The sequence below is a fragment of the Triticum urartu genome, chromosome 5 (genome assembly GCF_003073215.2).
Source record: "Triticum urartu cultivar G1812 chromosome 5, Tu2.1, whole genome shotgun sequence".
Classification (NCBI taxonomy): Eukaryota; Viridiplantae; Streptophyta; class Magnoliopsida; order Poales; family Poaceae; genus Triticum; species Triticum urartu.
The window spans coordinates 312,549,660-312,563,416 of NC_053026.1; the positions used below are offsets into that span (position 1 = coordinate 312,549,660).

The 13,757-nt window shown below is 49.7% G+C and overlaps 1 protein-coding gene across 1 annotated transcript; it reads left to right on the forward strand.

The window, feature by feature from the left end:
* Positions 1 to 9,399: 9,399 nt before the first annotated feature.
* On the forward strand, positions 9,400 to 10,361 carry LOC125555938 (mavicyanin-like). The gene is made up of 2 exons (XM_048718742.1): positions 9,400 to 9,707; positions 9,802 to 10,361. Exons 1-2 carry the CDS (start codon positions 9,542 to 9,544, stop codon positions 10,125 to 10,127), a joined length of 492 nt encoding a protein of 163 aa, XP_048574699.1. The 5' UTR covers positions 9,400 to 9,541; the 3' UTR covers positions 10,128 to 10,361.
* The last annotated feature ends 3,396 nt before the right edge of the window (positions 10,362 to 13,757 follow it).

Genomic DNA, 13,757 nt, shown 5'->3' on the forward strand with positions numbered 1-13,757 from the left:
CCCTAAATTTTAGGGAGATGTACCATCCATCCTTCTCTTCCGCCGCCACCCCGTGTCTCATCTTCCACATCGGGATCCCCTCACTCAAATCTCCCTCGATCCCCTCGCCCAACCATCGAGCTGTTGCGCCCGCGCCCCAATCCCGCAACCTCCTCCTCCCGAGAGCCCTGGCCAGAGCACCACCGAGCAGAGCATCAGCCAACCCCGAGCACCGCCCTCACCCTCGAGCTCGAGCAGGTTGCGCCGCGCTTCCTCCCCTCCTCCCGTGCCTCGATCCAGGGTGGATCGAGAGCAGCACCACGCCATGGCCCCCGCCGTCAAGCCGCTCCGACCCGCAGGTCCTCCTCGCCACGCCTCCTCCCTGTTTCTCGCTGTTCTTCTCCTGCTGCTGCTGCTAATTGCATGGTCGCCCTGTTTCTTCTGCAAGGTCAGCACCACCGAACCGAAGACCCTCGCCGGCCGCCTCAACTCTCCTCGCTTACAATCGCCTCGCCGGAGCAAGCAAGCCGCCGCCTGGAGGAGCCCAGGGTCGTCCCGTTCCGCTGCGTCGTCCTCAACCGGGCCCTCTGTCCCAAGCCGTTGTCTCCCTACTTCCCGTCGTCGGCCTGAAGCCCCCGCGCCATGGCTGCTTTCTTCTTCAGAGAAAGGCGTCGGCCGCCGGATCGGGTTCTTGTCAGCGTCCAAGACCCGTTTCCAGCTAGATCCGAACGCCATGTACCTCGCTGCCCCTTCGCCCGCTTGCCGGAGCTCTGCTCCCAGCCGTTCCCGCCGCCAAGTTTGTCGCTCTGAACCTGGCACTGCCGTTCTTCTTCAGAGACGAGCAGAGCAGCGCGCCCGCTCCACTCGACGCGTTGACCGCAGGCCCAGCTGCGCGCCCTGCGGGTCTCCCTCCTCCACCGAATGGGCCTAGGCCCATGGTGAGCCTCCAGCGCCCCTGCAACTGTTGGGCCAGGCTACAGATTTGGCCCAATGTAGTTTTTTTTCCGTGTCTGCGATTTTGTCTTTTATCCAGAGTTTACCTGTTTTGCAGAAAAACCCTCCATGTTCATGCATATAATAACTTAATAACCGTGCATCATATTAAAATGATTTATATATGAAACTTGCTTAGAATTTTGTGTAGATTAATAATTTGTAACTTTCATCTATGTTTAAAATGTTTAAAATGCTGTTTGTTTAAATTTGCTCCTATGCCATGCTAAAATGACTTAATTCATAACTAAATAACCGTAACTCCGAATTTAATAAACTTTATATGTAGTTGGGGTGGAAAAATGCCTAGTTTAACATGGTGGCTGTACTTTGCATGTTTAACAACTATAAAATATGGTTTAGGGCAGAACAGTACCAAACCTTAAAATATGCATATGGGGATTTTTCCGAACTTGTTGCTTGTTATTCTGGCCTCATTTAAACTTGCCTAGATAGGTAGTTTTTTTTTGCTTCACCCTCTTGACATGTTTAACAACATTTAATATTGATGGGTACATAAACGAGATCGAACTAAATAACTTGTTGTGGTGTTTCGTCAATATGCAACTCGTTGCATAGTGAGCTCCACTTAATTTATAGAATTGCTTGTGCACTTTGCCATGCCATGCTTCATTAAACCGTACATGCATCATACTTGGTTGTGCATCATGCCATGGTCATGTGTTGGTTGTTTACTATGTTGTTTGCTCCTTTCTGGTGTTGCTTCTTCGGGTTGGTTCCGATTACGTCGCGTTTGTGAGGACCCGTTCGTCTACGTCCATTTGTCTTCTTCATGGACTCGTTCTTCTTCCTTGCGGGATCTCAGGCAAGATAACCATACCCTCGAAATCACTTCTATCTTTGCTTGCTAGTTGCTCGCTCTTTTGCTATGCCTATGCTGCGATACCTACCACTTGCTTATCATGCCTCCCATATTGTTGAACCAAGCCTCTAACCCACCTTGTCCTAGCAAACCGTTGTTTGGCTATGTTACCGCTTTGCTCAGCCCCTCTTATAGCGTTGTTAGTTGCAGGTGAAGATTGAATTTTGTTCCTTGTTGGAGCATGGAGATGTTGTTCCTTGTTGGAACATGTTTACTTGTTGGGATATCACAATATCTCTTATTTAATTAATGCATCTATATACTTGGTAAAGGGTGGAAGGCTCGGCCTTATGCCTGGTGTTTTGTTCCACTCTTGCCGCCCTAGTTTCCGTCATATCGGTGTTATGTTCCCGGATTTTGCGTTCCTCATGCGGTTGGGTTATAATGGGAACCCCTTGACAGTTCACTTTGAATAAAACTCCTCCAGCAATGCCCAACATTGGTTTTACCATTCGCCACCTAGCCTTTTCTTTTCCCTTGGGAGTCGCGCTCCTGAGGGTCATCATTATTTTACCCCCCCCCCTCCCCCGGCCAGTGCTCCTCTGAGTGTTGGTCCAAACTAGAGCCCTGTGCAGCGCCCCCTCGGGGAAACTCGGGGTTTGGTTTTAGTTGTATGGAGAGCTCATCTGAGTGTGCCCTGAGAACGAGATATGTGCAGCTCCTATCGGGATTTGTCGACACATTCAGGCGGTGTTGCTAGATTTGTTTTACCATTATCGAAATGTCTTGTAACCAGGATTCCGAGTCTGATCGGGTCTTCCCGCTAGAAGGAATATCCTTCGTTGACCGTGAGAGCTTGTGATGGGCTAAGTTGGGACTCCCCTGCAGGGATTTGAACTTTCGAAAGACGTGCCCGCGGTTATGGGCAGGTGGGAATTTGTTAATGTCCGGTTGTAGAAAACTTGAAGTTGACCTTAATTAAAATACATCAACCGCGTGTGTAACCGTGATGGTCTCTTTCCGGCAGAGTCCGGGAAGTGAACACGGTGTTGGAGTTATGCTTGACGTAGGTTGTTTCTAGGATCACTTCTTGATCATAGATTCTCGACCGTGCTTCGCTTTCTCTTCTCGCTCTCATTTGCGTATGTTAGCCACCATATATGCTAGTCGCTTGCTGCAGCTCCACCTCGTACCTTTACCTTACCCATAAGCTTAAATAGTCTTGATCGCGAGGGTGTGAGATTGCTGAGTCCCCGTGACTCACAGATACTTCCAAAACCAGCTTGCAGGTGCCGATGAGTCCGTGCAGATGACGCAACCAAGCTCAGGAGGAGCTTGATGAAGATCTTGTCCTCTGTGTTGTTTCGTACTAGTTGATCAGTAGTGGAGCCCAGTTGGGGTCGATCGGGGACCGTGTCGCATTTGGGGTTCTTCTTTTATTTTGGTTCCATAGTCGGACCTTGATTGTATTTGGATGATGTAATGCTTTAATTCATGTATTGTGTGAAGTGGCGATTGTAAGCCAACTATGTATCTCTTTCCCTTATGTATTACATGGGTTGTGTGAAGATTACCTCACTTGCGACATTGCTTTCAATGTGGTTATGCCTCTAAGTAGTGCTTCGACACGTCGGAGATATAGCCGCATCGAGGGCGTTACAACCTCCTCATGCCACGTGGGGGATTTGAAGCAACTCGGCACCCCACACATCACCGGCGACAGACACCCCGCCATTAGTGGTATGCCCGTACACTCACATTCATGTGGCGGCTCATCAGATGGCTGCCACGCGGCATCAACTCTTGGCTTGCAGCTAGCAGGATGGAGAAGACAAGTGAGCAGGGGAGAGGCATGCGAGCATGGCCGCTGCAATGTTCTGACTAGGAGGCGCGCCTTTTGACCGGCCAAAAGGCTGGCGCCCTCCACTTTCTTGCCTCGGTCCTCTTTCCGATGCCACTCATTCCCATCTCTCCCGCATTCAATCCACGACCCACTTCCTCGTCAAAAGCACATCCGCAGGGGATGAGGAGGAGGAGCAGCAGCCCGCGGATCCTCTAACCCCCTTTGGGGACCAGATGAAAGTGACCCTGGAGGAGGTTGAGCATATGGACGCTGCCCTGGAGCAGTAGATTTGGGCCCCGAGCAAGTCGAAGTGGTTGAATGGTCAGCCTGGGACGAGCAGCTGAGGCGCATTTCCAAGCCATCCAGACCAACATTGCCGCATTCTACGCGGCCGTGGCATTGGTGGTGGTCGTGGCCAACTATAGTATGACCTATCTATAAAATTTGTTTTGAATCAAAATTGAACTAATATGGAATCAAATGTGTCCCGGTTTTTTTATTTTTAGGGAAGAACCCGTTGTAATCAATGACAAAGTGAGACACACATGTAAGAAAAACAAGGATGATTCCTTTTGAATCTGTTTTCCCCGTGGCCTCCACATCCGTGGCCTCCATCACCAATATGGAAAATCTATGGAGCGCACTCTCCATATGACGGATGGTGATGATTGATACGGCAAATATGCTAAAGTTGCTCTTCTCAAATGTTTGGCTACTGCATCCGCGCATGTCGTGGCGTACTATTCTTCAGACCGAGTCTGAGCTCCGGGACTGACGGCTGAGTATGTTCGTTGTGGCCTATATGAACTAGGACCCCATGACCAGTAAGAAATGGTGATTGTTTGTTGGGTGCCAGGGTCTGAAGCTATTACGCAATCTCGGGTCCGCTACACCAGCGTTTCTGACCCACATGCGTTAATCAGGCCCAAGCGAAGAGCAACACCGACTTATGTGAGGCCTTGGGCCCTCTCCCCCAAAATACTAGCCTGTTAGGAGGGGACTCCCCCATCCTTATAAATCGTGTTATGTCTCCTCCCACAACCAATGTGAGACTAAACCCAACAATCTCTCCCTCACACATCGGTCACCCATGGGCCCGCTAACACCAGCGTTTCTAGCCCACCAACCATGACCGGCCACCCGTGAGTTCACCGAGATTTATTTCGGGCACCTGGGCTCTGATACCACTTTGTTAGGGTTGTGTCGAATATTATTGTACAAAGTAGGTTACAGTTGGACTTAGTTTTAGACTGTGTATAGACAGGGTAGGAGTTGTGTCCTAATAGGATACTTGTATCCTAGTCCTCTCATATATAGTGGAGGTAGACACACGACGTAACCTATGCCAACATAATAGTACAGGCACACAGGGGAGCTGGCGGTGTGTGCCGGCGCCCGGGCCGGCGGGGTGCGGTATTGTAGCGGTGTCATGGGGAGGAGCGCCCGTAGTCAGGCCCTGGGGATGTAGCCATATCGGTGAACCTCATTAACAAATCTCGGTGTCGTGCTTGTGTGATTGCTTGGTCCTTTGTAGATTGATGGTGGCCTCAAATTTATTTTAACAAGTGGTATCATGAGCAAGGTTCGATTTGAGGCTGCGCTTGTTGATCTAGAGGTGATGATGCCAAAGGCTGCAAAAGAAATTAGTTCAAACCATGGTGTGTCAAGCAATCAGGAGCAATCTCGTCGGTGGTGGACGGCAAACTAGGACTATCAATGGAATTTTCCGAAGCAGCGGAAGTCAGCAAGTACACGAAGGAATCAGAAGCGGGAGGCAGACCGATTTGCACCAGGAGTTCTCGGCGGCGGCGCGGCGGATAGCGCAAGTAGCAGGTCAGATCCGATCGGTTCCAATCGAAACCAGGAGCAGCATGCTTGACCTGGACAAGTCCCATGCAAGAGCGAGCGATGCGGGCAGGGCCACGTAGCAGCGCAACATGGGTCTTGGCCCAGGCGGGGCTCCGCCATTGAGGGAGCGACGGTGGACCAGGGGCGCAAGTCCCAGGAGCCAGCTCGGGCGCAATACCTGGCGAGGTCCTAGTTTAGCTGGCTCGTGCGTGCATGCTGGAGTTGTGTGTAGCAGATTGACACGAGTTTTTGTTGGAAAAAAGCCAGATAATGCAGGCCATTGTATCAATTTGATGTGTCGGACAAAACAAATAAAAAAGGATGGGAGTATAGACCCAGGCGTCATGTGATGATGGAGTTCGTACATGTCTCTTTGGTACGTGTATGCATGTTGGATATCTATAAGGCTCTATCTTTTGGCACTTTGTTTCGGGCATGGATTGTATACAGGATGGCAGCATGATTATGACGCAGAGCCGCAAATTCACACGTGATTGATGGAGTTGGCAGGTTATGCTATATATTCAAGTGTTGCACCAGAGATATGCAGGAAGTATACTTGAAGGGGTAGCAGGAAGCCAAGTTGATCAAGATGAAGTGCATGCGGCCGGAGAAGGCGACGTGTGTATAAGGCTCGGAGGAATCTGGAGTGCGTTGTGGCAGGATCATGCATACACAGGGCGTTAAGCAAGGCATGGAGATGTGCAGGGCAGACACGACACAGGGTGGAGCATGGCTGCAATCGGATAATTTCGGCTGGTCGAACTGGACAGTCTAATGGATCGATATGGATGTCGGTTGAGCAGAAGACGGCGGTGATTTTAGCGATGACGACATAGGAACGTGATGTTGATGGTGGCCGACTTCTGGAGCGTGGAAACACGTGGTGCAGGCCTGAGGGCTTGTGCAGCTTCGACATGGCTATGACGCAGGGTTGATTCAAGGCAGTGTACACATGAGAGAGCTTGAAGTCGACAGGGCGCGGGGGGTAGAATAGCGCAACTACATGGAGTCATGTTGAAGGTGGAGATGGAGTCTCATGGATGACTATGCTCTGTGTTGATGGAGGGGCTACGGTGTAAGATATCGGAGAATCGAAGCCTATTTCAGCGGGATATGGCGAGAGACACGTGGATCGGACTGGCTACCAGTGGTTTGATGGAGACATGATACTCGGCATCGGACGGTGATGATCGATGGTTCTCTGCAGTGGGATTGAGTCAGTGGGGGCTAGCTATCCAGGAGACTCGGCCAGGATAGCAGAGGCTCGACGCGGTGATAGCGGCGAGGCATGCGGTAAGCACGAGACACCGCGACAGGCCAAGGCACTGGTGGTCAGACATGTGTTCAGACAAATTATGTAGGGGGTGCTGAAGCAGTGTTAACGAGTACCGGATTCAAGTTGGTGACTGGGTCTATCGGTGCCAGAAGATGGACAGGAGTTGACCATGGAGAATCTGAGAAAGTGACGAAGAGTCTGAAATTGTCAAAAGCTGAGAGAATACATGGTCGTATATTATGTGGTGTTCGGTGCACATGGCAAAGTGCAGATGAAAAATACAGAAGGAGGTGGAGTGCTATAGTTGTGGGACATGCCAGAGACTATCCGAAAGAAGGGTGAGACAATTGCGAATTTGATTCAGGGTGACATAGGACGACGGTGAAATTCCTTCAAGTTTCAGACAGACGGTCATGAAAGAGCGGTGATGTTGAGTTCATGTAACTCTAATATGTGGCGTCCAATATGTTAGTTGTTCATTTTCACACAGGTCAATGATCGGTGTGTGATGGCATTGAGCGGATACTCTGAAAGTTGGGAGCACAAAGTAGAGTAAATATGATCTTAATTTTGCTCGAGTGTTGACTGTGAAGAAGACGAGAAGGTACTATAGTTGCAGGTGGAGTCACATGGAGTCTGGGAGTAGCAACGGTGCTCATGACGTATCTCAAGTCCAATGTATATGGAGGTTCGACGCATGGATGAATCCAAGGTGGTGAAGAATATTCGCCAAGGTGAAGTTTATTAGAGCTATGTCGAATATTATTGTACAAGGTAGGTTACAGTTGGACTTGGTTTTGTACTGTGTGTAGACAGGGTAGGAGTTGTGTCCTAATAAAACACTTGTATCCTAAACCTCTCATATATAGTAGAGGTAGACACACGATATAACATATGCCAACATAATAGCACAGGCATGCGGGAAAGCCGGCGGCGTGTGTCGGCGCTCGGGATGCGATGTTGTGGCGGTGTCATGGGGAGGAGCGCCCATAGTCAGGCCTTCGGAGACGTAGCCATATCGATGAACCTCGTTAATAAATTAGGTGTCGTGTTTGTGTGAGTGCTTGATCCTCGATAGATTGACGATAGAATTAGATTTATTCTAACAGAAGCACCGTGTAATCCTGATAATGTTGAAGAACACTGCGTCTGAAGAATGCATATGTACTCCTTTGGTAAAGAAATATAAGAAAAGTGATATAAACGCTCTATATTTCTTTCCAGAGGGAGTATGTGTGTCGCATTATATTTCCACCCAGTACATTCTGCGGTTACACCTGCCCGGCTACTCACATGATACGCACGCTCTGTACACGTCTAAAACTGCACCTGAACCTGAAGATGGAAGATGCATGACTGCTGCATCCGCATGAACATTCCGTGATGTACTGTGCTTGAGACCGAGTCTGAGCTCTGCGCCTTCCTGTCCGGTTGTATCCTATCCTTTGCCCTCTCGTCAGTCTCTGTACGCCGTACGCGTTAGGTGGAGCGCGTTCAGGTCAAAGGATTTGGTGAAACAGCACACATGCATTCTCCTCCGTCCGTCCCTTCGTTTCATTCATGTAAAAAGCACAGCATCTCTTTCAAAAAAAAAACACAGCATCGCCACCATCATGCACCCTGTGCGAAAACGATCCATCATAGGAGCAGGAAAACCAACTAAAACTAGCCCATTGCCTTTGCTGTTCCTGCGCTTTGGCATCGCATCGGTTCCCTGACCAGCCAGGCGGAGCACCCTACTACTGATAATGTTTGTTCATTCAAAAGCCAACGAAAACCCCGGCCCTCCTTTTGCGTTCTCAATGCGCCCCAGGTCTTGATCCCTCGATCATTTGCCCAAAAGCTGGCAGAAAATTCACACGTTTCAGTCCTAGACAAGTGATATATACTGCTATGTGAGTGAGGCCGCCAGCTCGCGAGCGGCGGAAATGATACTGCGCCGAGATGCCGACCAGCTAGGCGCCGGCGGCGCTTTGAGTGAGCCGCACCCAAGGCATTCCGTCCGTCCGGTTCCATTCCCTTCACGGTTCACACGCTGCACCCACACCGAAAGCATTTTGTCGACGAGAAACCATATCAGCGAAAAGGGAGCTGTCACCGGCTACTGGTTCTTTCTTTAAACTTTATACTTAGATAATTGTTCGTGCGTTCCAACATGAGCATAGACATTCTAGTAGATTAGACCGTGACTGCACGCCTGCACTTTAATGCACTAAAATTTTAGCAAAATTTTGTACGCAATCACCATGATTTATCTGTCATCTTATTGTTTAGAACTTATATTGAGCAAGTTTTTATACGCAATCATCATAATTTACATGTCATCTTCTTGATAACACTTGTATTTGATAAAAGCTTACCAAAGAAATTATTGTTTTCTTTTAGAAAGTTAATAAGACATGATACGGTTAAGTTGATTTTAGAAAGATATAAGATAGAAGAAAATTCAAACATGAAAGGCAGAGAGAGAGAGAGAGAGAGAGAGAGAGAGAGAAGGGATGGGGGACGTGAGATTGGACGAAGGAAAGGTGAAACGGAAAGCTTATGTTTTTTAGTAAGCTTATGATTTCGCACCGGAAATTATGAGAGGGGACGTGGAGATCTGATGTGTATAAATAGACCTCTCAACCTCCGGTCCGTTGTGCGACACCGCTACATCCACAGTGCGAAAGGGTTTGGGTGAGTGGTAACATACATCCATCGTCATATATCCTTTGCATCATTTCCAGTGCCAACCTCTCTCGTTCGCACTCTCCTTCCTCATATCGTCGACCATATGGCGTCCTCCTCTGCCGCTCTCCTCGCGGTGCTCGTCGTCGCGGGCTGCGCGGGCATGGCCGCGGCCGTGTCGTACACCGTCGGCGAAGCGAAGGGCTGGGTGACCGGCGTCGACTACTCCGGCTGGACCAGCGGCAAGTCGTTCGCCGTCGGCGACACGCTAGGTGAGCGACCGAGCTCTTCGCCGTCGGTGACAAGCACGAGTATACTGCATGCACGTACTACGTGTTGAAATTGTGTTGGAATTTTGGCTTGCAGTGTTCAGCTACGTGAGCAAAGTGCACACGGTGACGGAGGTGAGCCAGGGCGGCTACACGTCCTGCTCCGGCAGCAACGCGCTGGCCAAAGACGACAGCGGCGCCACCACCGTCACGCTCGCGACCCCCGGCACGCACTACTACATCTGCAACATCCCCGGCCACTGCGCCAGCGGCATGAAGCTCGCCGTCACCGTCGCCGGGGGCGGCTCGTCCGCGGGAGGCTCCACCCCGTCCGGCGCCTCCGCCGGGGGCTCCCTGGCCCCGGCGATGGGCGCCGTCGTCGCCGCGGCGGCGGGGGCTCTGCTCAAGGTGGCGCTGTTCTGAACGTCGGCGGGCGTGCCAGGGAAGAGGCAGTGCAGGTCATCGGTCACTTTCGAGGATTTCGGTCGTCTTAATTTCGTGTCGTGTTTGCACGTTGGTCTGCGTGCCTCCCGGGGTTTGTGGTCGTGCCAGAGCATTATGGATTGTGCGTTGTGACGAATACTTTCTATCCCTGACAGTTCTTTTTGTAATAAGAATACTTTGTGCAAGAAAAAGTCTCTCTTTTTTTTGCGGGAACAAGAAAAAGTCTCTTGTGGTCAAGAGATAAGAGCATCTCCAACCGGCGCCGGTCGGGCCGCGCGCAAAAAACACATATGCCGCGCGCGCATCACCTGATTTGGCGCGACGCGCAGCGCTGGCTCTAGCAACCGCGCTAAAATGCAGCGCGCGGGCGCCGCTCCAGCAACGCGCAAAAATGCGGCGCGCGCGACGCGCACAAACAACATATGCATTCGAAACCAAAAGCAAAAATATCAAAAACAAACAAAAATAAATAGTTCAATTTCGTTTATTACAACTCAAACAAACAGTTTATCGTTCAATACAACAAATAGTGCAATTCAACACAACAAATAGTTCAACAATACAATAACGAACGCACAAATCATGATGCTCTTTGTCGTCCATTCCATACCCACCACTCCTCAATGAGATCCTTCTGAAGATCATTATGCGTTGCGGGACGTCGAATGGCATGATAGGAGGCAACAAAACGGGCCACCCTTTCAGCCCTCCGTCGCACTCGCACCGGATGTCCCAAGAGCTCATACTGAGAGTAGTCTACATCTTGGCCACGCTCATTCTTGATGATCATATTGTGCATGATCACACAAGCGTGCATTATGTACCAAAGCATCTTCTGATCCCAAAATCTAGCCGGTCCTCTCACAATAGCAAATTGGGCTTGCAAAATCCCAAAAGCTCTCTCCACATCTTTTCTAGCCGCCGCCTGAGCATTATGGAAATCAAGATTTTTCTTACCTTCTGGCTTTTTCAACGGTTTAACAAAGGTTTGCCACTTTGGATAGATGCCATCCGCTAGATAATATCCATAGTCGTATGTACGGCCATTTGCTACAAACTGCACCGGTGGCAACTCCCCATTTGCAATCTTACTCATCAGTGGTGACCGGTTGACAACATTGATGTCATTCAAAGATCCAGGCATTCCAAAGAATGCATGCCAAATCCAAGTCTCTTGATCGGCCACCGCTTCAAGGATTATAGTGGAACCCTTTTTTGGCCGTGGAATTGCCCATGCCATGCCTTTGGACAATTCTTCCAACTCCAATGCATGCAATCTATTGAGCCAAGCATGCCAGGAAAGCCGCGAGCTTTGTTCATCGCCAAAAGCCTTGCGACGTCTTCAGCGGTGGGAGATCTCAAATACTCCTCGCCAAACACTTGCACAATTCCAACCGCGAAGCGCTCGACACACATGATAGCTTGGCTCTCACCCATAGCCAAGTGATTATCAACTAGATCAGCCGGTATACCGTATGCCAACATACGCAAAGCGGCTGTCACCTTCTGAAAAGGTGCTATGCCCGAGCTCTCCGGCGGCATTCCTCCTTTGCTGAAAAAAGCGGTCATGGCTCGCTAGTTTCTTTGCAATGCGCCTGAACAACTCGGTGCTCATCCTAAACCGGCGACGAAAATACGACTCGGGGTATGTAGGATTCTCCGCAAAATAATGCCTGATCAATCTGTTGTGGGCATCGATCCTATCCCTCCAAATTTTTTGCCGACCCATAACCGAACCACCGTGTTTCGGTTTTTTATTAATATGCATAGCTAGGGTCATTGCAAGATCCTCCTCCTCTTCCATATCAAATTCTTCTTCGAAAGAATCATACGAAGAACTCATCTACAATGTTGAATACTATGCTATAAATAAAAAACTACAATCAACATGCACGAAATTCATGGCTTTTAAGCAATACATACCTTCTAGGCGTTTTGTCGAACACCTAGCGGGTGCCGAGCGGCAGCGAGCGCGCGGGCGCTGTTCGTCGGCGGACCAGCACGCGCGCGGGGAGGCGGGCCTAGAGAGGGGCCGGAGAAAGCGCGCGCGGGGCGGGGATAGGCCGGGGAAGCGCCGGAACGGTCGCCGGGTGGCGCGGTCGGCGGCGGCGGCGCGGCTGGAGGGGGGTGGGAGGTGCGAGCGAGCGCGCGAGAGTCCAGCGCGCGGGAGCGGGCGTAGCAAATAAGCGGCGCGCGATTGAGTTTCGGCCCGCGCGCTGGACTACGTATGCCGCGCGCGCGGTTTTCGCGCGCCCGTTGAAGCAGCTCTTCCGGTTGCGCGCGCGTTAAAAGAGGGGATTTTACGGCGCAGCGCTAGTTTGGCGCGCCTGTTGAAGATGCTTTAAGAGTCGCAATCGTTATCGACGACACAAGAACGCGCATCATTGTGCTTCAACCACTTCTTTACGGCCACATGCGAACCGATTATTTAGGCTCTTATCGCCGAGGACCGATTATTGGCACACTAGGGTTTTTAGTTTTGGAAACAAATGGCAAAAGATTTGCACGTTTCATTGATTAAGGAGAATTGGTTTTAAGTACAAACAAACAATGGCCATAGCCCATACTAAGGCACAGAAATGATAATAAAAAACTGACGTCGGTATTTTAGGATTTGGGACTGAACGTCCTTTTCACCATTGGATTTTGAGCACGCATCTTAAAGATAAGACCACAACCATGTATGCGGAGGAGATTGTTCGGGAAAAAGCAAAGTCGTCATGAACGAACAGATCCACTCTCTTCGCACTACACATCCCCTTCTCTCTCACGTCGCCAACTCCTCCCTTATCATCTTTCTTCCCACCGACCACACCGACGGCCTCGGCCCTCCCTCTCTGTGCTCCCTGTCGGCGTAGGCGGGCTCAAGGTGGTCGTGGTGTGGAGGAGGAGTGCGGCGGGGGAGGTCAAGCGGCGGAGCCGACGCCGACGCGGTGTTGCCTGCATTTTTATTCAGATGGCAAGATTGCCATGATTTTTAGGGAACAAAGCTAATAGGTTAGTTTTTTGTTTCCATGTCCCAACATTTGTTGCCATGGCTAGTTTTGTCTTGACTTTACATTTTTAGGGGAAAGCATGATTGTTCATACAATTGACGTGACTGTTCATGGCAAAAATAAGTCAACAACTTGTCGTTACCTAGATATCAAAAAGTTTCTTAACTACCAATCTAATCTTTTACACATAATTAGATAAATTGCCACGAAAGCATACTTAGTGTTGTTTTCTTTTGCCATTGAACAGTGTTAGTGACATTGCCATTTAGCTAATTTGCCATCAAACAAAGCATGTTGTGTTAGTGTCTTTTTGTTGTCCTTTAGATAGCATTTTAAACTTGTTTTTTTATCTATATTCTCCTGACATGGCAAATCTTTTCTAATACTTTTGCCATGCATGTTTAAGTTTTTTTCTACAAGGGCTCCTTTATCCATACGACACAATCACTCTCCCCTCTAGATTGCTTGGGATAGAATCCATTATGGCCTGCGAAAAATCCCCATTGTACATCGAAATCGTATTACAGAAGTGGGGAAATAGCTTCTGTGAACAACATGACTTCACTTGTCCCCTGCTCCATGGAAACACTTGGAGGTACTTGTTGGAAAAATG

Excerpts from the sequence above, each read along its gene's own strand:
- LOC125555938 (XM_048718742.1), top strand. The coding sequence starts at position 9,542 with ATGGCGTCCTCCTCTGCCGCTCTCCTCGCGGTGCTCGTCGTCGCGGGC. Across the intron at positions 9,708-9,801 it reads CGCCGTCGGCGACACGCTAG|TGTTCAGCTACGTGAGCAAA; the intron begins GTGAGCGACCGA and ends TTTGGCTTGCAG.